Source organism: Rhinichthys klamathensis, unplaced genomic scaffold (assembly GCF_029890125.1).
Source record: "Rhinichthys klamathensis goyatoka isolate OS25496 unplaced genomic scaffold, OSU_Roscu_1.1 h1tg000184l_1, whole genome shotgun sequence".
NCBI classification, from domain to species: domain Eukaryota; kingdom Metazoa; phylum Chordata; class Actinopteri; order Cypriniformes; family Leuciscidae; genus Rhinichthys; species Rhinichthys klamathensis.
Window position 1 is genome coordinate 2717446 of NW_026606712.1, and position 23976 is coordinate 2741421.

At 39.2% G+C, this 23976-nt stretch overlaps 2 protein-coding genes across 6 annotated transcripts in view; one reads left to right on the forward strand and one right to left on the reverse strand.

Moving 5' to 3' along the window:
• Positions 1–742: 742 nt before the first annotated feature.
• Positions 743–12251, reverse strand: mafk (v-maf avian musculoaponeurotic fibrosarcoma oncogene homolog K). The gene is made up of 3 exons (XM_056261676.1): positions 12089–12251; positions 2332–2406; positions 743–1697 (listed from the first exon to the last, which is right to left on the reverse strand). The coding sequence occupies exons 2-3, from the start codon at positions 2374–2376 to the stop codon at positions 1263–1265; spliced, it is 480 nt and encodes a 159-aa protein (XP_056117651.1). The 5' UTR covers positions 2377–2406; positions 12089–12251; the 3' UTR covers positions 743–1262.
• Positions 12252–18210: 5959 nt separating this feature from the next.
• The window catches only part of ints1 (integrator complex subunit 1), a 33745-nt gene continuing 27979 nt past the window's right edge, over positions 18211–23976 (forward strand). For 3 of the 5 annotated variants that reach the window (XM_056261678.1, XM_056261681.1, XM_056261682.1), the window contains exons 1-10: positions 18212–18312; positions 18717–18808; positions 18907–19185; positions 20198–20394; positions 20480–20617; positions 20696–20855; positions 20933–21038; positions 21826–22012; positions 22106–22251; positions 23782–23923. In XM_056261678.1, coding sequence (XP_056117653.1) covers positions 18754–18808; positions 18907–19185; positions 20198–20394; positions 20480–20617; positions 20696–20855; positions 20933–21038; positions 21826–22012; positions 22106–22251; positions 23782–23923 — 1410 coding nt within the window. In that variant the 5' untranslated portion in view covers positions 18212–18312; positions 18717–18753. Of the gene's footprint in view, positions 18313–18464; positions 18544–18716; positions 18809–18906; positions 19186–20197; positions 20395–20479; positions 20618–20695; positions 20856–20932; positions 21039–21825; positions 22013–22105; positions 22252–23781; positions 23924–23976 lie in introns of those variants that run through there. The other 2 variants (XM_056261680.1, XM_056261679.1) reach the window with 2 other exon arrangements.

Here is a 23976-nt window from a genome sequence, read left to right on the forward strand (position 1 = left end):
TTTCCCATTTGGGATTTGTATGTTTAAACTGCCGACTAAGAGAGGATTGGCTCGTTTCCAATTGGATAATTTTCTCTGTTTATCAGTAATGTAACGCTTCAGGATAAGGATTTTCCCTTGATGTCGATAACATCTACTGTGCTGGTCCAACACAGTCTCATGAAAGTGCGTATCTATACCACGAATGTTATTTCTTGTGTCATTTATACGCCAAAACTGTTTTTTTGCGTGCATATGCTACGCACTGAAAACCCTTGGGTAGGATTAGGGGGGTGGGGGATGCGTGCGTATTACACGCCATAAAGTGCGTATCATATGCACGCGAAAACTGCGTAGCATATGCACGCAAAAACCAGTTTTGGCGTATAAATGGCACGAGAAACGCCTGACTTTTGTCCAGGATCAGAAACACTGCTCTTTCACAATGACTGATATTATTTCATAGTGATGTATTATGAGATTATGCCAATGTATTTCATGATGCAAGATGACATCACATAATCTTTCTAAAAAAATTTTTTTTTTTTTTTAGTTTGTGGTCGGTAAGATTTTTTAATGTTTTTCAAAGAAGTCTCTTCTGCTCACCAAGGCTGCATTTATTTGATCAAAAATACAGTAAAAACTGTAATATTGTGAAATGTTCTCAACATTTTAAATAACTTTTCTACTGTAATATTTTTTTTTTCAGGATCCAGAATATAAAGTTCAAAAGAACAGCATTTATTTGAAATAGAAATATTTTGTAACATTATGGACGTCTTTAACTGTTACTTCCCATCAATTGAATGCATCCTTGCTGAATAAAAGTATTGATTTCTTCAAAAGAAAAAAATATATATCTTATAATGATACTAAATATTTATTTTAGTTTCTGATGCATTTGCAATATGTCACGGGGCATCAGTGCTGCCATGGCAGGTTAAGTCAAGTACTATCTCACACTTTAACAAGTGCTCATCTCTGCTAAATCTCAGCCTGTGTCGAAGTGGAAAGAGCGGTCAGTGCGCCCTGCCGGTGCCGGAGTTTATAGCACAGTGCACAGACAAAAAAAGAAATGTTTTTGTATGTATGTGTGTTCAGTGAGTGTGTAAAAGAGAGATATGAAAATAGATGCAGCCTGTTGTAGTCACGCAGATTAAGGCCTCCACCCTCCCCTCAGTCTTACCACTGAGCTTCCTCTCAGTGTGGGTCGAGCGGAGGCCGGCGGGTCAGTCAAGGTTCAGAGCCGATTGGACCAAAAGGAGCTGGGCAGGCGCTGTCAATCAGCACTGCGAGTGTGCCGAAAAGGGGGCGGAGCTGGGGCTGTGATTGGCTGACTTGACAATTGTGATGACGCTGGTGGTGGCCACCTTACCGTGAGGCCCGCGGGTGACAGTCCGGGCGAAGCACTGCAGGGCCTCGTACTTAGCACGAAGCGCATCCAGCTCCAGTCGCATGCTGGCGTTTTCACGAGCCAGCTTGTCCACTTCTTGTTGCAGCTCTGTTTTTTGCCGTTCAAGCTCCTCCTTCTGCGTGACGCGCTTGATGCGGCAGCTGGCAGCATAGCCGCGGTTCTTTAGCGTGCGCCGCCGCTGCTTCAGCCGGACCATGTCTTCCTTGGTCAGCCCGCGCAGGTGCTGGTTGAGCTCCCGCACCGACATGCCCACCAGCTCGTCATCACTGAGCGCCGGCGCATTCTCACCCGCTTCCTTCTTTACCTGGACCACAGAACAGAGAGACAACAGAAAGTTTAAGCAAAGTCAAACTTTTTTGCTGTCAGTTTTCAACTTGCAAGTTAACAGTAGTATATTTACTGATTTTTTTTTTTTTTTCTCTGTTCAAAATGTTGGGCAATGTAAGATTTGTTTTTCTTTTAAATTAAGAAATTAATACTTTTATTCATCAAGGATGCATTAAATTGAACAAAAGTGACAGTAGAGACATGTATAATGGTACAAAAGATTTCAAATAAATGCTGTTCTTTTGAACTCTCTTCATAAAATAATCCTGAAAACAAAACACAAATCACAGTTTCCAAATGTGTGTGTGTCTTGAGCAGTAAATCATCATATTAGAATAATTTCTGAAGGATCATGTGACACTGAATTCGATTCCACAATTCGGTTAATGATATAGTGACTAGAAATAAATATGATTATTGAAGTGACTACTGAAAAATATGGCGTGACAGATGTGCAATACATGGGGGCATCCATATAAGGGTGATGAGAAGAAATATTTCTTACATCTTATATGTTTAGATAATAACCATCCAGATAATAATAGTTGAAATAACGTCCTATAGAGATATAGATCTCATTAAACCTAAGAACCACAGGGAAATGTTCTTACCTTTAAAGCTTTGCCCTCTGTAAAATGAGTCGTCATGCCCTGCATACAAGCAGCTAATCAGAACTCCTCAAAAATCTAAAAGAAAACCATAAAAATAAATTAACAAATAGAAACGCATGAAAGGTTGAATATTCTTTTTCAGTCACAGCACAGGGCACCTGTCATCATGTAGCCTACATTGCATTAAACTGCCGAGTTAAATGAAGTTACCAAGAGCGAGCAGCAGAGGTCAGTATAGAACTGTGTGCTGCAATATCATTCAGACAAGGGTTACCCTGTTTACTTGCTGATCTCGCGTTCTCACGATGTAGCTCACTAGAGCGTTGCAAGAGTGCAATAATAGAAGCAGGTCAGCTCTCTGCATGAGGCTTTGTCTGATCTCTCTGCTTAGCCGTTCATGCAAGACTACTTTGGCCACTGAGCTATTTTTAAAAAGGCCACTCTGTGAGTCGAGCTCACGGCCTCGAGACACCCACCACAGCCAAATTAGAAAAAGAAAAAACCGCGTGAAACACGCGCTCAACGGGTTCCATTTCAGGAGCATCAGAATCTGGTCAGAATACGTGAACTCTGTTCAAGACTGATGGAGTGGGAGAGTGTCACGTGACCAGAAAAATGGTAAACAAGCTTCATTCATGAGCTCGACGCACTGGAGGACCACTCTAAAAAAAAAAAAACTCAAGTGGCCCGTTTACAAAATTAGATAACTTTTAAAACACCTGAGACACTAAATAGACCAAATTAACAGGTATGGCGCATATATATATTTATATAAGTTACTAAAGCATTAAAAAGTGCTTGCTACTGATGCTACGTACCTACCTAATTATCTATCAGCTTGGATGTTTAAGCCATTTCAACTTAAATTACATTAAACTGACTTAAATTAGTTGAATCTTGTACAACTTATAAAAAAGTTGAAAATTGCTTAACTTATTTTGATGAGTTAAGGCAATGTAAAAACATGTTGTCATAACTTATTGGCCATATTTTTTTTTTAAAGTGTATGCATCTCTATTTATCAATCTATCCGTATGTCGGTCTATCTATTCGTCTGTCTGTCTGTCTGTCAGTCTCGCTGTCTGTCAAATTATTATGATTCCTTTTAAATATAAAAAAGTGGTAAAGACCACGAATGGAAACCTTTTTGAATGTAATGTTGAGTTTTAATCAAGTTAAGTCAGTCCTTTGCTCTTCGGTAAATGGAACATTCCAGGAGGCCAACAGTCACATGGGAATAGTTTCCCTTATACAGCCACTGTTATATTTGTGCTTTTAGACAATGTTCTTTATCAGGTTTAGAACTGTGGCTGAAAGACTGGATCCTGTTACACTAGGCTTTCCTGGTCTGTTTCATGTCCTTATTTAACTGTGCTTGTTATATTTAGCCCAGCATGCTGACACAAAACTCCAGTTGCCAGTGACACAATTCTGAGTGGAAATATTATAAGCAAATCATTAAGAAGTGGAATCCTAAAGCTACACTTTCTCCTGCAACACTCTCATGAGAATTATTATTCCGTTGGGCTATACTCTATTATTCCACGATGAAACGTGCATTCCATTCAGAATGCATTTCTTTGGAGCACAGATTGCCCATGTTCCCACTTCCGCACTTTATTTCTCCGGTCCAGTCATCTGGCCTTCAACCCTCTGCATACCTCAACCATTTTAAGTGATCGTTTTCTCTTACTAAGAATTCTTTAGTAATTGTTACAATAAGTATCTTTGACCAGTGAGCAGATTCACTCCCTTTGGCATGTTTGGTAAACTGAGTCATTCTTTTGATTTGGTCATAGTAAACCACACCAGACGTGCATTAGTTGCATGTTTAAATGTTTCCGTTATGACAGAACAAAAGTGTATAGATTGGGTATGAACTGAACAGTTGAAACCAAATACCATGAAAAAAAAATTTCACTCAAGGCTTGATTCATACCATCTGGCCCTTGATGTGAGGGCTACATTAAGGGCCCCTCAAGTCACTTTGCTCCAGTCAAACTGGCAACAAGAAAACTATGCAATATTCCTTTTTTATATTTAAAAAATATATAAGTGAAGTGCAAGTGCACTCTTTAAAATATGAATTGAATCAGAATCAATTGAATATCAAATCCCCACTGTCCCGAGCGTACACATTTAAAACTGTGGCAAACAAGGTCATCTCTGACAAGATGAGCTTTCCTAGACAGCAAGTTGGCTCAGCATGGGTGATTTAAAAATGTCTCTGACAGGGGAGGCCCTGCCTTTCTTTCCAATGAGGACCATGAATCCCTTTTTTTTTTTTTTTTAAATGCTTCCCTCTCTTTTCACGGGGCCTCCAGCCTTTCAGGTCTTTCTCACACACACACATTTCCCTGAAATTCCTTCAGCACATGGTCCCCCTTTCCATTTGTGCTGAGAACTGGGGTGAACTGACAGGGGGCCCCTCTTTCCTGCTCAGCCCTCACAGAGAGGAAAAGCCCTAATGTCCCAAGGCCAGAGCCGGGTTTTCATAGTTTCCTGGACATAAATTATAGGACTGAACACCGCCTTTGATGCTGAAGTCCATCTGAACACAGTCGTCTTATCATAGATTCTGAAGCCAGTGGGGAAAAAAATGTATCCATGTTAGAGCACAAAGCCCTGTGAAGGAAGCCACAAAGAGTGTGAAGTGTAGATAACCGAATAACTTTTCTCACACACTGACATTGAGAAAAGCAAAGGGGCCCCACTTTCCATTCAGAGAACCGCATACTTAATACTATATGCGTAATGATCTTACTACATGACTACAACAATCATCTAAATATAACCAGATTTACTCCATGTTATATTTAGTTTTACTTGCTAGTGTACTCACAGCAACAACACTGAAATAATAAATTAAAATGTCATAAATGCATGCGATTGATTTTGAAACAATCGGTGAGTAGTCAACTCAGAATATATAATTTGTTTTTTGTTGTTGTTTTTTCGTGCAATATTTCAATATTTAGCATTCACTGCCAAAATATGAGCATTCATAATAGTGCTACTGTACAAAATTATGTAAAACAAATCTAAATAAATCAATGAGTAAGTGTTAAACACAATAGGAAAACACAAGTTGCACCTTTATATTCATACCTTTGAGTGCCATGTACCCTTTTTAGGGGTAAATAAGATAGAACGATCTCCTATTGTGGGCACTGTCCCAGTGGAAAGCCCTCCGTTTTTTCAATGTACATATTTTTGTTCTGACAGTGCACTAAAATTGTGTAAAACAAGTCTATTCATGTCACGTTTTACTAAATTGACTAGTAAATAATACTTGAGCAAGTTTACTTCATTTCTGCAAGCATAGCATTTATAAAGATGCTTGTTGCAGTGTGGTAAAGCTAGATTACCTCATCAGATGGATGTAAGGGACATACCTGGAAGCCCCAACATCCACATCCTTTAGTGAGTCAAACAATACTGTGCAAAAACCTGCAGACATCTCTGACAGAGGCCGGTTAACGTGGTAGAGTTGCCTTATTATTTCACATCAACCATATAACGTTTTATCAAATGAATACGGCTTGCCTTATAATGACGTGCCTGATATGCACTGCGCTGTGTAATATACAAGCACAAACAGAACTGAAACTATTCAGTAATCACAAGTTGAAGCTGTTCAGACATGTCACTGGCATCATGTGGATGCTGGTCACGGTATTAAGCCCGTCAACAACCTTTCTGTTGAACTTCAAGGGTCAGCCTCCTCCACTATACATAATGTTAACTCAACTCTCAGTTACAATGGAAAGGATTGCCTGTGTCAAGGAGCTCCGCCAAATAGCGCAATCATTTTCCATGAATTACAAACCGTGATGTGAACTACAACGGGCCTCTGCGTCACATAACTTACGTTTCAATTAATTGCTTACATGACATCTGATCCCAATAAACCAAACGAGGCGGATTAGAACTGACTAAACCTCTGGCCCGCACGGACAATATCTGCTAGAGTATTGCATGCTTTGGCTGCTACAGCGATGACGTTCTTTCAAGGCTCCCTGAGTAATATGGCTGGGTAACCGCATATTTGAGTCTTGAGATTGTGAACTTTCTCAGAAACAACTCACAAAGGACCTCCCCTTTTATGGAATTTGACGCCAGCGTTGCCATGTTAATGCATGTGAGAATCTGAGATTCTCTTGTTTTGACCACTTATGAAAGGTAGAGAATTGAGACAAGGCCTTAGGCTAAGCCAAACACCACTTCAAAGCCATGTGTGCTTGTGTTCCCATGATAAATGGAGGCCTGGCTTGTTTTTCCTTTTTTTTGTGTGTTATTGCTCCACTAGTTAAGCAGCGAATGGCCAGCTGCTGCGTTCCTGGGCGAGTGAGCCGGAGAAGGCTTTGCTTCGAGTCTCTGTTTTGGTGGAGAACTCTGTCTCTTTAGGTCCCGGCCCACTCGTTTCCACAGCGCAGCGGCGTGTTCGCAGGGATATTATGTAAAGGAAATGGAGAGCATAGCAGAGCCGTTAGTCATGCTGTTTACTGGTAAGAGCGAGGACGATCGGCAGGGAATCACACCCTCCTGAACTGACGTTTCCTGGAAAATCCTGTTGTTTCGCAGGGGTGGAAGGAAAAGTATACGTGGAACCTTGGAAACGGTTGGCGGGACCGCCGGAACTTTCTGCGGATTGGGAAGAGAGGTAGCGAGCGCAAAGCTCCTTTCCAACTGGGGACACAGGAATTCCAAGGAATGTCAAGTATGTGCTAACCAAAGACAAACCCGCCCCAGTATGTACAACAGAGAAGCCAGTGCAACGTGGTTAATAAGTAATGAACAACAAGCACAATTCTTCACAGGAAAATCATGACATAACCAAATTTGTTATTACCGTCAACACTCATCCGAACACATATATGACGTAACATCAGTTCTCCAGCCTACGCTTACTATGCTTAACTAATGGTCTTCGGCAATTAGGACAGGCTTGAGGATTGCATCAACACATCATAGACATATAAACATCCAGTTACTCAAGCTCTTGAGAAATAAGTCCCAGACAGCTCTTCCACAGACCTGACCACAGTGTGGTGGTGAGGTCAGTCCTGTCCGAAGCAGAAACTGGTAAAGGGCACCACGAAAAGGGCAGGGTGTTTCTTTGTGGTCCAGACATCCCATAGGCCAATAAAGTCTGACTCTGTAATACATGGATCAATAACATGACCCTATTTTTTTTTTTTTGTCCGGGTTTGTTAATTTATTCAACAATAAATTAAAAATGTGGCCAGCCATTGTTTCCTCTACTGCACAGTGCATTAAAGGTGAAAAAAAATACAACTTAAAAAAGTAATAAAAACATTAAAATTCCAATTCATGTATAAACATGCATTTAATTTCTGAAATAAAATGTATTTAGATATTTGTGGCAAAAAAAAAAAATCAGGATGCCTGATATAATGGGAAAAAAGCCTTATGAAAGAAAACAATTACTGAAAAGAAAATATTAATTTGGATTGATCTTTTTTTTTATTCTTACGAAACATATAATGAAACATTTATATAAAGTATATACAATATGTATAATATTGTTAATATATTTAAATATATATGTGTATATATATATGAAAATCTTGAAAAATCTTGGTCCGTCATAAAAGTCATGTGGTGGAACCAATATGCAGAAACATGCAGTGGAAACAAAATAGGAAATGATATCACAGAAAAGACCCCTCATGACTCTGTAAAATGTCAGTCAATAATGTATCTTTTTATGAGATGGCAATAATAATAAAAACATGGTATTATGATATTTCTATGTATAAAAACGTTTTTAAAATAATGATTAAGATGGGTACACTAATGTATCCTAGGTGTAAGCGATATACGTGACTACTTTTAACCTTTTAAAATGGCATTTTTAGAATCATTAAACATGGTGTTAAAGTCAAAACCACAACACTGTAAATTTAAATAAAAATATAAATAAAGTTAATTGCTGCCTTCATTTTTTAATTAAGTCATTTCAACTTAAAGGAACAGTTCACTTAAAAATGAAAATTCTGTCATCATTTACTCGCACTCAAGTTGTTTCAAACCTGTATGCATTTCTTTCGACTGCTTCTTTCAATATTTTGAAGAATGTTGGTAACCAGACGTATGATGTACCCCATTGACTTCCATGGTATTTTCTTCTCTACTATAAAAGTCAGTGGGGCACATCAACTGTTTGGTTACCGACATTCTTCAAAATATCTTCTTTTGCGTTCAGCAGAAGAAAGAGATTCATACAGGTTTGAAACAACTTGAGGGTGAGTAAATGACGACATCATTTTCATTTTTAAGCGAACTATTCCTTTAAATTACATTAAACTAACTTTTAAAAAAATTAGTTGAATCATGTATAACATAAAAAAAGTTGAAAATTGCTCAAAATATTTTGATAAGTTAAAGCAATGTAAAAACATATGTTGTTTTTACTTATTCATCATATTTTTTTACAGTGTACAAAGAGTACATTTCTAAGCATATGTATTTAAACATTGGTCCACATCACACCACACATTTCCAAATTCTGGAAACGGCCAGATCAAACACAGGCTTTTTATTTAACTGCAATATTTCAAGTGGCAATGCAGTGAAATTGCATTTGATTCACTATGACTGTTGATAATGTTGCAGCCTATAGGTCAAGACGTGGTGCTCAAACGCTTGACGTGAGAATTGGTTTTGGAGTTCCCCTGTGTTTCATTTTGAGTCATTAACTCACCAACTACCGCTGTCTCATTCACTTTCAAACCCCACTGTCCTAACCACAAAGACTACTGTAAGAGTTCCGGTTCTCCAAACGCGCACTCTAAACCACAGGAATTTTTTTTTATTGCTATTTGCGTACGCTGGCTTTAGATGTGTGAGATAATCAATACTACAACTAATCCTAAACCATATATAACTCAAAATTGGCATCATGTGATTACTATAATACTGATTGTAAACTGTTTACTCATGGAGCATTGCTTAGTGACAGGCCACGAGTGCCTGTGATCCCACGTGTGTGTCTCATGACAGTACAGTGTGCGCAGTGCACTTCCCCTGGGTTTCTAAATGCAGCGAGCAGACAACGTACAACATGTGGGAGGCCATCGCCACAGATACTTCAGCAACTCTGAGTCAGACGAGGTCACACAACCCCACATACAGTGAATAAGGAGACATGACAAGGTTGCCCTCCTCCATGATTTTCCACATTGATCAAGATGGGACAAGAGAACACAATATATGCTCTATTCTCTGCGCCTTCTCCCGCAATACGCTCTTAAACCGATGGAACATATGAGAACACAAACATAATCTGACCCCAGCAACTGTTTCAGTGTAATGGCAGGCACTCAATGCTCTCAAGACTCTTTCTGGGCAATGACCAGTGCTGAATTAGCAGCCTCAACAACTGATCTTCTGCTGACTCTGGAAAAACAAAGCCAAATTATCAGATTTGACCACAGCGGCCCCTCAAACATGGATGGTGGCCTTTTTTATATTCTCCAGGGAATGAAATGAACACCCGCCACCAGCCAAATGCAGATGCTTTTTTACACACTGGTGGATATTTCTGTGGCACATGCCGTGTAAAATGTCTCTGAGTGCTATCTTGTAAAAAAGAAGAAAAAAAAAGAAAATGCACACATTCGATTTTATCTTGAGGAACAGATGAAAGACATGCTGTGACCGTGCATGCCTGATTTGCTGTTCGTCATGCAAGCTGCACGAGTGCTTTTCAAATACCACATGTGAATTTTCTCCTTACAACCACAAGATTTTTCCTTATATGTAAACACTCTAAATGAACAATCTCAAGAGGTGCTCCACAATTTAAATCTATGGTGTGGTTGTTATCAATTGAAAAAAAGAAAACACTTACAAACTCATAATCCTCCATTTTGCAACAAACTCTAATTTATATATAGCTCCTATAAGTATATCCAATTTTACAACATAGGACACACAACAGGGCTTATATAAAACAAATCTCAACTGCGTGATTGTTTATATCGTCATCAAAAGTAATCTATACTGTCATCCAGCTCTAAACTGCTAAATGTGGACAATTAGGTATTAACATTATAAAGCTCTGCTTTGAAACAATGTGTATTATGAAAAGCGCTTTAAGTAAATTGACTTGACTTGCTTTACTTATATCATGTAAACGTAAAGCTCTCCAAACTAACACTGTAATTTTAAGTACAAAGCTGCAACACAACACCAATGGGGTTAAAGTGAATTGCAAAAACAGTGTGAATGTAGGCCTACTTAGACCCCAACTAATGTGGAACAGTGTGAATACATTTCTGGTCCACTTAAAGGAGTTTAATATCTGATTTGTAAGCTGCAAAAAGTTAATTTCCCACCATGGGTGTCCTTACATGGTAACGTTACATACCAAATTAAGTCCAACTTCATACTCTGTTTGACAATTCCTCTAACAATGGATGGACTTCACTTTAATATAGTTTTATCACATTAAATTGGTTCAGGACAGCTATTTTATCACCCAATGTGGAAATGAATCACATTATCCAGTTATGACTCATTTTTCCTTTGAGGGCGTTGCTTTAGAGCTAACCTGCCAGAAGAGTGGACACAATCATTCCTAAACAATGAGTTAATAAATATTTCCAATCACCTACACATCACAGACACACACACATATAGGCTATTCCATTTAATAAGTGAGCTTCATAAAGAATATTCGATCACTAAACTTAATGTCTTATTAAATGTCCTAGGGTTTGGTAGACATCAAGGTGGCTCATGCTGCTTCATGACGAAGTTATTTCATATAGGCTTATATTCATCAATCACAGGTTTCTTGCACTGCGCAACGATAAAAAGCCTCAAAATATAGCAAATCTTTTGCAAGTAAGCCTTTTACTGAAGGTACAAAGCATTATTTTGATTAAAAGTAATATCCACCACACTGTGCGCGTTCACGCCGCCGTGCACTGAGAATCTGACATAACGTCACCCTATTCTTGAATCCTCGTGTTGATTAAAGAGCGCGAGAAAACGGAATCTTTCCGCGCGGCTCAGCTGACTCGGTATCATCATATTCATAACAGTCTTTAGGTCGCTTGCCGTTACTCCCAAAAGGGCTCGCCACACAAATATGCCCTTTGTCCCAGAATTCCTAAATGCCAACCACGTGTTATTTCCTTATGGCGTAATATTAATTCTTTTGAAACATGCTCGCTGTTAAAAGCGACAAAAAAGTTGGAATAGTATCGCCAAACTGTTTTAAAAGTTACGAGACGTCGCTGTTTAGTTTGTCAAAGATGCACTGTCTACGATAAACTTAGCCTAACGTTACTTATTCCCTTTAAAATGTAGGAAGCAATCTTGGAAACTTCCAATTTACACAACATTAAAGATAGTCAGTGAGATAAGTATGTTTATAAATGTGATTGTTTATATAAAAGCAACAAAATAAAACTAAAAAAATCCGAAAAGGCATTAGTAGGCTAAATTCCAAGTTGCAACCTTTAACACGTGTCCAAACCAGACCGCTATTTGTTTTTATAATCAAATATTTCACCATTAAATAACTTATGTTCCATCTTTATAGTAGCCTAAATTAATCCTAATTCTTTATACAACTTTAGAATTTTAAGAGAAGAATTTATTAAGCTATGCGTCGACTACATAAATACTACGGATAGGCGGAATTCTTGTCCGTCATCGTGAGAACATCAGCAATTTCGAGAGGAATTTCAAAACATCTCCCAGAAAAGCTCGCACACTTTACCTTGTGAGCGCGGAATCTCTGTCGGGGATGCGGAAAATCTGTGAGAAGTGTCCTGGAATCAACAGGCTGAGCCTCCTCGCGTCCTGCAACCGAAGCGAAATGTTTCTCTGAACTAAATTAACTACAAAACAACAACAATGTATCAACATTCCACTCTGTGCTTCCGCAAGCACTGACGTCACCGATTCCTCGTGACCGCCCCCTCCATTCATGAAAATAACTTAATGCTGACGTCAGTCAGGCGGGAAACTAGTGGAGGCCAGAAATAGACGCAACTGAAAACTTTTGCAAAGTTTATTGTATTAATTGCTAGAAATTAGCGTTTAAGGGTTAGATTATGCATACATACAACGACGAGTTATTTCAATGATCTTGAGCTTGACATTGACAAAAGGTCGAAGTGGTGTTTCAGCCTCCCAGAATATATCTGTGTGGTATGACGTGACTGTTATCAGAGCTCATACACACATTTACTTCATTTTTGGTCTTTCCGTAACGTCTAATTGTTTGTCATACATTTCTGAATTGCACATAATATCAGTGAAGGGACTCGAAAGCGCCCTCTGTCTGTCACAAAACACTGTTTAAAGCAGTCGCAAACACCGTCTTTGTGGTCACACCTCATTTACTGTACTACTTCCACATGGCAGGCAACTGCTGTGTCAAGTGATATGAGCTATAGACACTTTAGTTTAGATGTTTTAATTAATTATATGTATGTAGATTTCACAACATTGTTTTCAGTGGAGTAAAGGCAAAGTAGGCTACAATATAACATAATAGTATATAATATAATATATAGAGCAGGATTTGACTTTGCCCATGGGGAATTGATATGATGGTTGTGGTTTGCTATTGGTCGATCTCATGTGAGTGACAAGTTGCCCCGCCCTTGCAGTAAACATGTCATCAAAGAAGAGAAGACATGTCTCTGCAAGAGGGAGGGGAAGTTATCGTTGTTATTTTTTTTTTAAAAAGTGATCTTGACTAAAGATTACCAGGGCATATGAATAAATTTAAAAAAACGATGTGCACGAATAAATCAATTATAACTGCAAAAAAAAAAGAAAAAAAGAATTGTCCATTTTGATTTCATAGTGACTTTGATATAGGCTATATAAAAAATACACAATATAAAAAAATACACACACGTGTGTGTATTTTTTTTCTACATAATTATGTGGACTTTTGTTTATAGTTTAGTCCTCCTTATAGCAGTCATTCTCTCAGTCTCTACCAGTGACTCAACACAAATGCATTTACTCTGAAAGCATATGGGTTTAATATCAATGTTTGGGCTTCTGGCTTCTTGATTCTTTCATGCCTAGAATTCTGGGTGGTGTTTAATAACTTTTCTCTGTCAATCTGTTTTACCAAGTTTTACTGTATGTCAACTGAAAACATGCTTTTTGTTTGCATGAAATCTTATATGCTGAGATACTCACTGAGTGTCTGCATGCAGTGTACTAAAATCACTTCTATTCTCACAACACATTTTTCTAAAAATCTTTAAGAAATCTTTAAAATAAAGTAAATTATCTTAAATATTTACCTAAATTAATAGTCAATAAAAGTTTGATGAAAAATGTTCTCTGTCCACAGGTGAAAAATATCACTTTACAAAAAAAAAAAAAAAAAAAATCACACACACCTGATCTTTGGACCATTCTTATACACACCTCAAAAGAGAAAAAGACAAATGCAGCTCAAATAACATAAAAGAAGTGATGACCTGCCATTCTGCTTTCCTGTGGGACTTGTGGGAAACCACCATGTGGAAGTGAAAAAAGAGGAGATTTTAAGTGGAAACACATCCTCATGTTCTTAAGATCATGCCGGCTTAAGCCAAACATTAGACAGACCTGCTTGAATCTTCCAAAACTAAAAATATGTTTAAACTATGTTGTCTTTATATAAGAATGACAGTTTATTCATATTATACTATAAAGAGCCCTGATCATTTATTTAATTATAAATAGCCTACCTAAAATACTGTTGAAAAATACAGCAAAAAAGTTATTATTTTTCCAGATTTCCCCTGTGACATTAGATTTTTATTTGGAATAGTGAGTGTGCCATTGACATCATAAAAATATGGTTAATATGAAAAACACTTTATATAACAAGTGGGTAGTTTGGCGTGGCTAATGGTTTTGTATATTGACTTAGCTAAAACATTAATTAGGGAAGATGCAGGGAAGATTCTTTTAAAAGTCCAATCATCTTTGAGTTGTCTGGGTTTATGGAAACACATGGAATATTTTGTTCCACTCGCTACATTTTAGAAGTGGTATGCATATTTCATATCTGGAAGGCTTTCAGAATTAAGCGGCCATTCATTGTTCCTGTCAGAGAAGTATTTTTCAACAATACTTACAGCAACTGTAACCAGGCACATATGTCTATTTTCTCCATAGAGGTCCGATTACAAGCACATGTTGTTTTTGCTGAGTACCTTACAGTGTGTGTTCTCTGTGGTGTTCTTTTCTGGGTGAAAGTTCTGTTTTCTTTTGTCTGGCAGGCACAGTAATGTCTGTTTCCATGTCTGACATCATTTTCAAAGTGAAGATTCTTGGAAACATTATTCCTTGTATAGTCCCTAAACGCTCCATAGCAACAGTGCCACCCAGAGACATCTAATCACCCTGAGTATATGTGGCTCCCTTTCGAGAACATCCACTTCGTATTGCGTAGCTATGCGCAGTGGGAAAACTCCTTTTCTCGAGAATACTGAAGCCATTATTTTAAAACGCAGTGCAGCTGCACAGCGAGCACAGAGCAGAGCGTCAAGCTCGCTCATTGGCTGTGCTGCGGCAACTGCACAAACCTATGGCGAGGCGGCTGAGACGCGCAAACCAATCGGGTCACTTCGCGCCCAGGGCACGTCAGAACCCGCCAGAATGGGCGTGGCTTATGCCTATATAAGCAGACCATTTCGCCAAAGAATCAGATTTAATCTCCTTCAGTGAACACCTTCTTCACTGACCTCCGAGCCTTCGCCATAGATGAGCCTCTGTAGCGGCATTAGCGACCTCATCAGCGGACACGGCACCTTCAACTCGGCGCCGCCTTCCCCTGAATCGCCGCTAACCTGCGGCCATCAGGCGAAAGAAGCCTTATATCCTTTCTGCTTACTTCTGTGTTTTCGCCGTCACAACACTCTAGAAGCTTAAAAAGAAAGAGCAAATTTTCAACTATCGGCGTTGTTGCAAATGCCGCGTTCCGGATGTGCTTCATGCAGAGCCCGAGGAGGAAAGTGGTTTGAACAGATGCCTCCAACCTCGGTTGGGGGGCACTGTGCGAGGGCAGGCCAATCTCTGGCCTCTGGTCGAGCCCGGAGAAGCGCCTACATATCAACTGCCTCGAAATGAGAGCGGTTCATTTAGCCCTGAAAACCTTCCCTCCAGATCTGGCGGGACACCACGTCCTGGTCCGTACGGTCAACATGTCAGTGGTGTCCTATATAAATCGCCAGGGCGGCCTCAGATCGGCCAGCCAGGACGCCTGGAAACCCAGAGCTGGCGGAGCTGCTGAGTGCAGCTCCCTCGCACATACCGCTGAGGAAGAACCTCCTCACGCAGGCGAATGGGACAATCTGGCACCTCCGCCCAGATCTGTGGGCCCTACATGTATGGCCCCTCAATGGGTACCCAGGGACATCCCAGAAGGAGTCCAGAATACCATGATTGAAGCTAGAGCACCGTCTACCAGACGCCTCTATGCTCTCAATTGGTCGGCGTTCGCAAGCTGGTGTGCAGCGCGAGACGTAGACCCGCACGTGTGTGAAGTACCTCTAGTACTTTCCTTTCTTCAGGAGCTGCTGGATGCGGGCAGGACCCCCTCCATGCTCAAAGTATTTGTGGCGGCCATAGCGGCTTTTCACGCCCCTGTGGCTGCCCATTCCTTGGGGAAAAGCGACCTGGTCATTCGTTTCCTCAAGGGGGCTAGGAGGCTCAACCCTCCTCGGCCCCCCTCTGTGCCCGCCTAGGACCTATCTACGGTCCTCAGGGCCCTTAAGGGTCCCCCGTTTGAACCACTTCAGGCAGCTGACCTTAAACCCCTTTCACATTTAAAACCGCACTCCTGCAAGCACTGGCGTCGGTTAAAAGAGTAAGAGACTTGCAAGGGCTTTCCATAAGCACAGTATGCCTTGAGTTTGGGCCTGGCGACTCAAGAGTCGTGCTCAGACCAAGGCACGGCTATGTTCCTAAGGTGCTCTCAACCCCGTTTAGAGCCCAGGTGATATCAGCTCTTCCCTCGTCAGAAGATGATAATAACTTGGATCTGGTCACGAAACAGACTATTTAGGTGGATAGTAGACACTATTTCTCTAGCCTACACCTCCATGGGCCTTCAATGCCCCATAGGTGTTAGAGCTCATTCAACTAGAGGCACGGCATCCTCATGGGCTTGGTCCAGTTGTGTACCAATCGAAGACATATGTGCGGTGGCAGGCTGGTCCTCACCGTCCACATTGACTTTAGCCTGGAAACCACCCCGGAAAACACTTTTCAGACTGGATGGAGATATCCAGCTTTATGAATGAATGAATGAATGAATGAATGAGGCATTTATATAGCGCTTTCATAGGCCTGTATAGCCTACTAGGCCTACATTCAAAGCACTTTACAATCATATCAGAGAATCTCTCCTCAACCATCATTAGTGGTTATTAAATCTGAGGAAATCACGGGATCCGGCCAAATGATTGGATACAGAATGATGCCCTTAAAATGTATCCAGAACGTATTTACGGTGAAGAGGGAGACAGAGCGGTTACTGTTGTGTTCTCGACCCAGATAGTTGCCTAGACGAGCACAAAAACACCTCAAAAACACTGCCACATAAAGTTTGGACCAGATTGTGATACCTACTCCGGCGGCGTCTGTGCGCTCGTCTATAACGTCATGGTAATTCTTGTTGGTAGATTAGCACCTGTGTAGAAATTTTGTTGAAAGCCCAGATAAAAGTAAAAAGCTACTATTTTGTGTTGATCCATGGCAGTTCGACTTCACAAGTGCATTTCTTTACACACACACACACACACACACGCGCGCGCGCGCTCTGAGCCAGTGGACGCGCACTGTTATGAATGCACACACTTCTATGGAAGATGTATTATCGTAATGTTTTGACTTTATTCTCGAAATGTTTCGACTTTAATCTCGAAATGTTTCGACTTTAATATCGAAATGTTTCGACTTTAATATCGAAATGTTTCGACTTTAATCTCGAAATATTTCGACTTTATAATCTCGAAATATTTAATCTCGAAATATTTCGACTTTAATCTCGAAATGCTCGATTTTTTTATTATTTTTTTATAGATTTTTTTTTACGTTGCGGTTCAGGGCTTCCGTAGCCTACACTTTATAACCAAATGTCAAAAGATTTACTCGAAATGAACAGCATTAATAAAGCCCCAGTCTTACAGATCATTAACTAAAAAAGTTGTTTAAGGGGTAAGTTACCCTTTTACGATTATTTTTTATTATGACTTTGTTTTGTTTTGTTTTGTTTTTGGAAGGGTCTCAAAATGTATTTTCTATTAAAGCTCATAAAAGCGTAAGCCTATTATGTTTTTTTTTTATTTAATTTAATTTAATTTAATTTAATTTTATTTAATTTTATTTTATTTTATTTTATTTTATTTTATTTTATTTTATTTTATTTTATTTTATTTTATTTTATTTTATTTTATTTTATTTTATTTTATTTTATTTTATTTTATTTTATTATTTGTTTTTGGAATAGTCCCAAAAGGTCTTTTCAATTTCCTCAAAGCTCATAAAAGCTTACGTTTATCATGTTTCATTGTGTTTATTTATTTATTTGTAGAAAAGTCCTAAATGTATTTTTAATTTCTTCAAAGCTCATGAAACTTATCATAGTGCTTTTCTGCTGGTTTTTCTTCAGTAACTGTATATTTTATTTGCACATGATAAGAGGCAATCCAACACAGTACCAATTACACAGTGATTGTTTATTGTACAAAATATCCTTAACATAACGGATGAAAGTTTACTGTTATTATACCCTACTACACATATATTTTGCTTAGGCCCTACTAATTTGTTTTCGGTTATCCCGAAATTGCCACTGAGTCAGACTCCAGTGCTGTAGGAGGCGCTGTCGTTCTTTCAGGAAACTCTCCTACTGCAGCAAGAAGAAGTAGGGACATTTGTACACGGCAAATCATGTAGCAGCGCATTTGAAAGACTGAGGTAGTTTATAAATAATCTTTTCATATTCTGCTCTTACTATGTCATTAGATTAAATATATTTTACTGTTAGCACTAAATGGTATTTCTAAAAAGTACATTGCGTTAAGTGTGATGTTTTTTGCTAAGACATTAACATTAACGTTACCTGCCTCTGTTGAAAGACTCACAGACCAGATGCAGCTTGTAAACAAACACAGAAGACAAGTCGAATTGAATTAAGAGCTCTTAAAGGTAATAAAAGGCGTTTTAAATTCATTTTAGTGTTGCAATATCAATGTTACCATCTCCGAATATGCCTTATCAACAACATATCAGCAAGTATAGTTTACCTGAATGCAGCTTTTGTATGAATGACAATATCATTGTAATTCCTCTAATGTTTTTCAAAGTTTGTTGTGTTTAAGTCTCTTACAGTTACAGTAAGTTGGAAATTGTGTAACAATGAATCGACCAAAGCCAACAAGCATTAGGCGTCCTAGTAACACCAAACCATCAGGTAAGAGTGTTTAGCTGTGATTATGACAAATATATTTCATGTCAATTTTCGGACATTTCATGACAATTTTCGGACATGTCTTTATCATCCTGTGACAGGTCACCCACCTCCAGGGGATTTCATTGCTCTTGGAGCAAAGAGTCAAGGCAGTGAGCCCAAAGCAAACCCAGCTCTCTTGAAGCCACCGTCCACCGTTTTGCCCCCAGACCGCAAGAGAGAGGCATCTTCATCCCTGCCCTCTTCCTCCAGCCTGTCCAAGCGGCCCAAGCTCTCTAGTACTCCACCCAGTGCCCTCTCACGCCTCGCTGAGGTGGCTGCCGTTGACAAAAGATCAATATCCCCTTCAATCAAAGAGCCATCTGTAGTTCCTATTGAAGGTGAGATTCAGAAAAACTTTAATCTAATTTAGGGTTTCACAATGTCAGTATTTTCTAGTTGATACCTAGCCTGGGTTTCCCCATACTACCTTGCCGCAGCACGATTTTATTCACGCTGCTAGGTAGTCTGGATACCATGGACCAAATTTTCGCCTCATCTAGGGAACCAGTCACAGAACGGGGAGGGAGCAGCAAGACGATGACGACGTCGACATTTATGCGACAACAAATATTATTATACAATAGAACAAGTGCTTATGTAGCAGGAGGAACAAGTATTCCCTTTTGAAAAAGAATTGCGCTTAATTATATTTGAAGTCGACATGAAATGAAAATTCACTTTATTTTCTGAATGCATCTTATAGATCTTATTATGAACAGTTAATTACATAAAAAAAATAAGTTTTGACCTTGTAATATTAATTCAAACCGGACCTTCGGGACTTCTCCAATCATTTAGTCCACTTTATGTTGATTAACAAACTAAAGCACATGTAAAAGTACGTGATTATAATTTTAACTCTAGTGTGTTATTTGATATTACATTTCATCATTAGAAATGTGTAATTATATATATATATATATATATATATATATATATATATATATATATATATATATATATATATATATATATATATTTAAAACGTGCAAGTTTAAATAGGAAAAATATTAAAGTTGGTTTTAGTTTACCATAAATGCGTATACTTTTGACATTATTGCACTTAAATCATATTTAAAAGACAATAGAATTAATATTGAAACTACATATAAAGATGTACTTCAGTCGTACTTAAGTGGGTCAAAAACACTTAAATTTCAACTAATTGCATTATAAATGAGACTGCCATTTTTACCTGTTTTAAGTGCTTTTGACCATTTTACAGTAAATATTGAAGTATTTATGTGTTACTTTAGACATCCGTATTCCAAATCCAGTTTTCATATTTCCATAGACATTGTTTTTACAATCAATGTGAATTCACACAACATGTGATTGCTTGTTTTTCAGTGTCCCCTGCTGTTCTTCTGGATGAGATCGAGGCAGCGGAGGGAGAGGGTAATGATGACCGCATTGAGGGTGTTCTCTGCGGGGCTGTCAAACAGCTGAAGATGAACAGAGCCAAGCCTGACATGACGCTGTACCTCAGCCTCATGTTTCTGGCCAAAATCAAGCCCAATGTATTTGCTACAGAGGGTGTGATAGAGGTAGATCTCATCTCCTGTGCTATAGTACCGGAATTTACTGTTGCTTCTGGTGACGTAGCTTATTGTGTTGAACGTCTTTGATCAGGCTCTCTGCAGTTTGCTCCGCCGTGATGCCTCAATTAACTTTAAGGCCAAGGGGAACAACCTGGTGTCCGTGCTGGCCTGTAACCTGTTGATGGCCGCCTATGAGGAGGATGAAAACTGGCCTGAGATATTCGTCAAAGTAAGCAGTCAATCTGACCAGCTTTCCTGTCTCACAGTAATCATAGTACTGATACACTGTCATTGTGGTGTTCCCCAGGTCTACATTGAGGATTCTCTCGGTGAGAGGATCTGGGTGGACAGCTCGCACTGTAAAACATTTGTGGATAACATCCAAACTGCCTTCACAACAAAGATGCCTCCTAAGAGTATGCTGCTCCAGACGGAAACAGGGCGGTCAGGAGGCGACCTCAGTGCAGGTTGGTGGTCCAAGACTATATTCAGTCATGTGTAGGTTAGTAACAAATAGTGTAATTGATTCAAACTACTGTTTTAGGGAACAGCCCTCATCCTTCCACTCCAGATGAAGATGAAGGTCAGACTGAGCTTCTAATCGCTGAAGAGAAACTCAGTCCAGAGGATGATGGACAGGCCATGCCAAGGTATGGAACTACAGATACTCAAGACAATGTAGTAGTCTTTAATTATAAAGAACTGCATTACATTGAATAATTATGTTGAGAGCTTGAAGTAATATTTACTAAATTGAGAATGCTACATTGCATTGTTTTGACTTCAAAAGTTTTGGGTTGGTAAGAATCCATGTATTCAGCAATGATTCATTAATATGTTGATAAATTAACAGTAAATACTTTTACATCGATAAACGCTGTTCTTTTAAACTTTCTATTTATCAAAAATTATAAATTTCCACAAAAATGTTTTCAACAAGCAGCCAACTTTTCATCATTGATAATAATCAGAAATGAAATCGTCATATTTGAATTATTTCTGAAGGATCATGTGACACATGAAGACTGTAGAAAATTCAGCTTTGCATCACAGGAATAAATTACATTTTAAAATATATATGGCAAAAAGTTATTTGAAATTTAAATAATATTTCACAATATTACTGTTTTTACTTTATTTTTCTTAAAATAAATGAAGGATTGGATAAGATTTAATTTTCCAAAACTTAAAAGAATCTGGCAGACTCCAAACTTTTAAACAGTAGTGTATATGTAACTAATATGTTGTATAAATATGTTGTTAAATATTTAACAGAAGATATATAATTTTACATATAAATTAGTGTCTTTAACTTGAAATTATGCCCGCAATATGCACAGGTATTACATATTGTAAAAAAAAAAAAAAAAAAGACAAATCTGTAACTTGTAACATGGTTATGTGGATGTGTGTAACCATTATCTGCTTTGCCTCCAGGTACGAAGAGCTGGCTGAAAGTGTGGAGGAGTACGTGTTGGATGTTTTGAGGGACCAGCTGAACCGTCGCCAGCCCATGGACAATGTGTCCAGGAACCTTTTGCGTCTTCTCACGGCCACCTGTGGTTATAAAGAGGTCCGACTGATGGCCGTGCAGAGACTCGAGATGTGGTTACAGAATCCCAAGGTACAACAAGGTGGACAAAAGAGAGGAAGTGTCTTTGTCTGAGAGTGTGAAACCACATATCTAAAGGTTTGTTCTTGTTTGATGCGTTTCCAGCTGACTCGGCCAGCGCAGGATCTTCTCATGTCTCTGTGCATGAACTGTAATACACACGGCTCAGACGACATGGAGGTCATCTCGAACCTCATCAAGATCCGCCTCAAACCTAAAGTTCTACTCAACCACTACATGCTGTGTGTCAGGTCTGCATTACACCTTCAAACCTGAACTCTTGGGTTATTCTCCACAAGATTATAAGTTAGTAATTAAAAGTCTAGGGGTGTAACGGTTAGGGTTGGGTACCGAAACTCGGTGCCAATAGGGAACCGGTTCCGACGTAAACGGTAGTAACCAGACCGAATAAGAACGACAATTTCGGTGCCTGATTTCGGTGCCTGACTTAATTAGGCACGCACGCACACACACACACACGCACAGTCTCTTCTGTCTCGCATGCGCGCTGTTGCTCGCAAGGTTTGGCTGCATTTCACGTGTAAAATTACGCGTCAGAACGCCCTCTGGGTGTGCCGATAGTCTGAATCCATATAGAATCAAGCCAATTCATTGGCTGATGGCGCGGGCGCTGCCTCGACGCACTTACGTCGTCATATTATGTTGGCGCGCGCGCGCCATCTGCTCCTCAGATTTCTTTGCCGAAAAAGGAAGCTGGTCGGCTGCGCAAGGAGCTTGGCAGCGTCTCGTTCCCTATTGAGAGAACATAGGTTACACCAGTAACCAGAGATGTCCTCTTTCATAGGTTCACTCAACGCTGCGTAGCTAAGAAGCAGTGGATTTGTATTTGTAGGCTGCTGTATCACGTGCCGTTTGAACTGACGCGCTACAGCGATCTGTCACATTTCAAAGAGCCAAAACGTTATTGTGTGAATCTCGTAAAAATATTGACAGAATCTGACAGCTGTGGATTTGTTCCATATCAAAAGTAGCCTTGTCTGTCGGTGTCAGTGTCCTCTTTGTCCGCGATTTTTCTCTGCGTGAGAAAATGGATGTGTGGCGTGCGTGAGGGCGTGTGAAGGGTCAATTGCGTCTCACGGTCAATGCGTGAGTGTTGGCAGCTCTGCCTGCTAGTAATCTCTATTAATCTCCAGTATTATTACATTGTTTGATACAATATTGTTTTATTTGATATTATGTAAATGTAAATTTTTATTTTATATTGGTTTTATTATTATTTGTATTTATATTGTTTAAAGATTTAAGTTAATATTGTGTCCAGTTTGGCCCTGTAAATAAAAGGGTATTATTTTTTGATAAAGTGTGTGCGGTTTCGTTTTCTTAAGTACCGTTTCAAGAACCGTTTAAGCACCGGAACCGTTTAAAAAATACTGAGTAGGTACTGGTATCGGATAAAACCCAACCGATACCCAACCCTAGTAACGGTACACACTAATGATGGTTCGGTACGTATGTACTTGGATTGTGCACTTCTCCAATAGCAGCTCACTCTGTCTTTTGCTATTTTTCAAGATATGTTTTCAACATCAAAGTATATTGATACAAATGATATTGTCCCATCCTAAGGGGGAATCTACTGAGTTTGAAATTACTTTCCACATCCAGAGAAGTTCCTCACATGCAGTGGTTAAAACAACACTGTGTTCATTGTGCACTGCACCAAAAATATTCAGTATGAGTACATGTACCGTTACACCCCGAGTAAAGTCTAAATGCTTTTTTAATTTTATGTACCTTTTTGTCTTTTTCATATTTTGCAGGGAACTTCTAAATGCCCACAGAGATAATCTGGGCACCATGGTGAAGTTTGTGATCTTTAATGAGTTGTCAAATGCCAGAAATCCCAATAATATGCAAGTCCTCCATACTGTTCTGCAACATAGCCCAGAGCAGGCGCCCAAGGTGACTTTTCAAACAACATTGGTGGCTTCATGCACAATAACTGTATTCAGTGT

Bases quoted from the DNA above. Each gene is read 5' to 3' on its own strand.
- mafk (XM_056261676.1), bottom strand. From the start codon at position 2,376: ATGCAGGGCATGACGACTCATTTTACAGAGGGCAAAGCTTTAAAG. The intron at 1,698-2,331 runs GTAAGAACATTT...TCTGTGGTCCAG, and splicing joins CAGAGGGCAAAGCTTTAAAG to GTAAAGAAGGAAGCGGGTGA.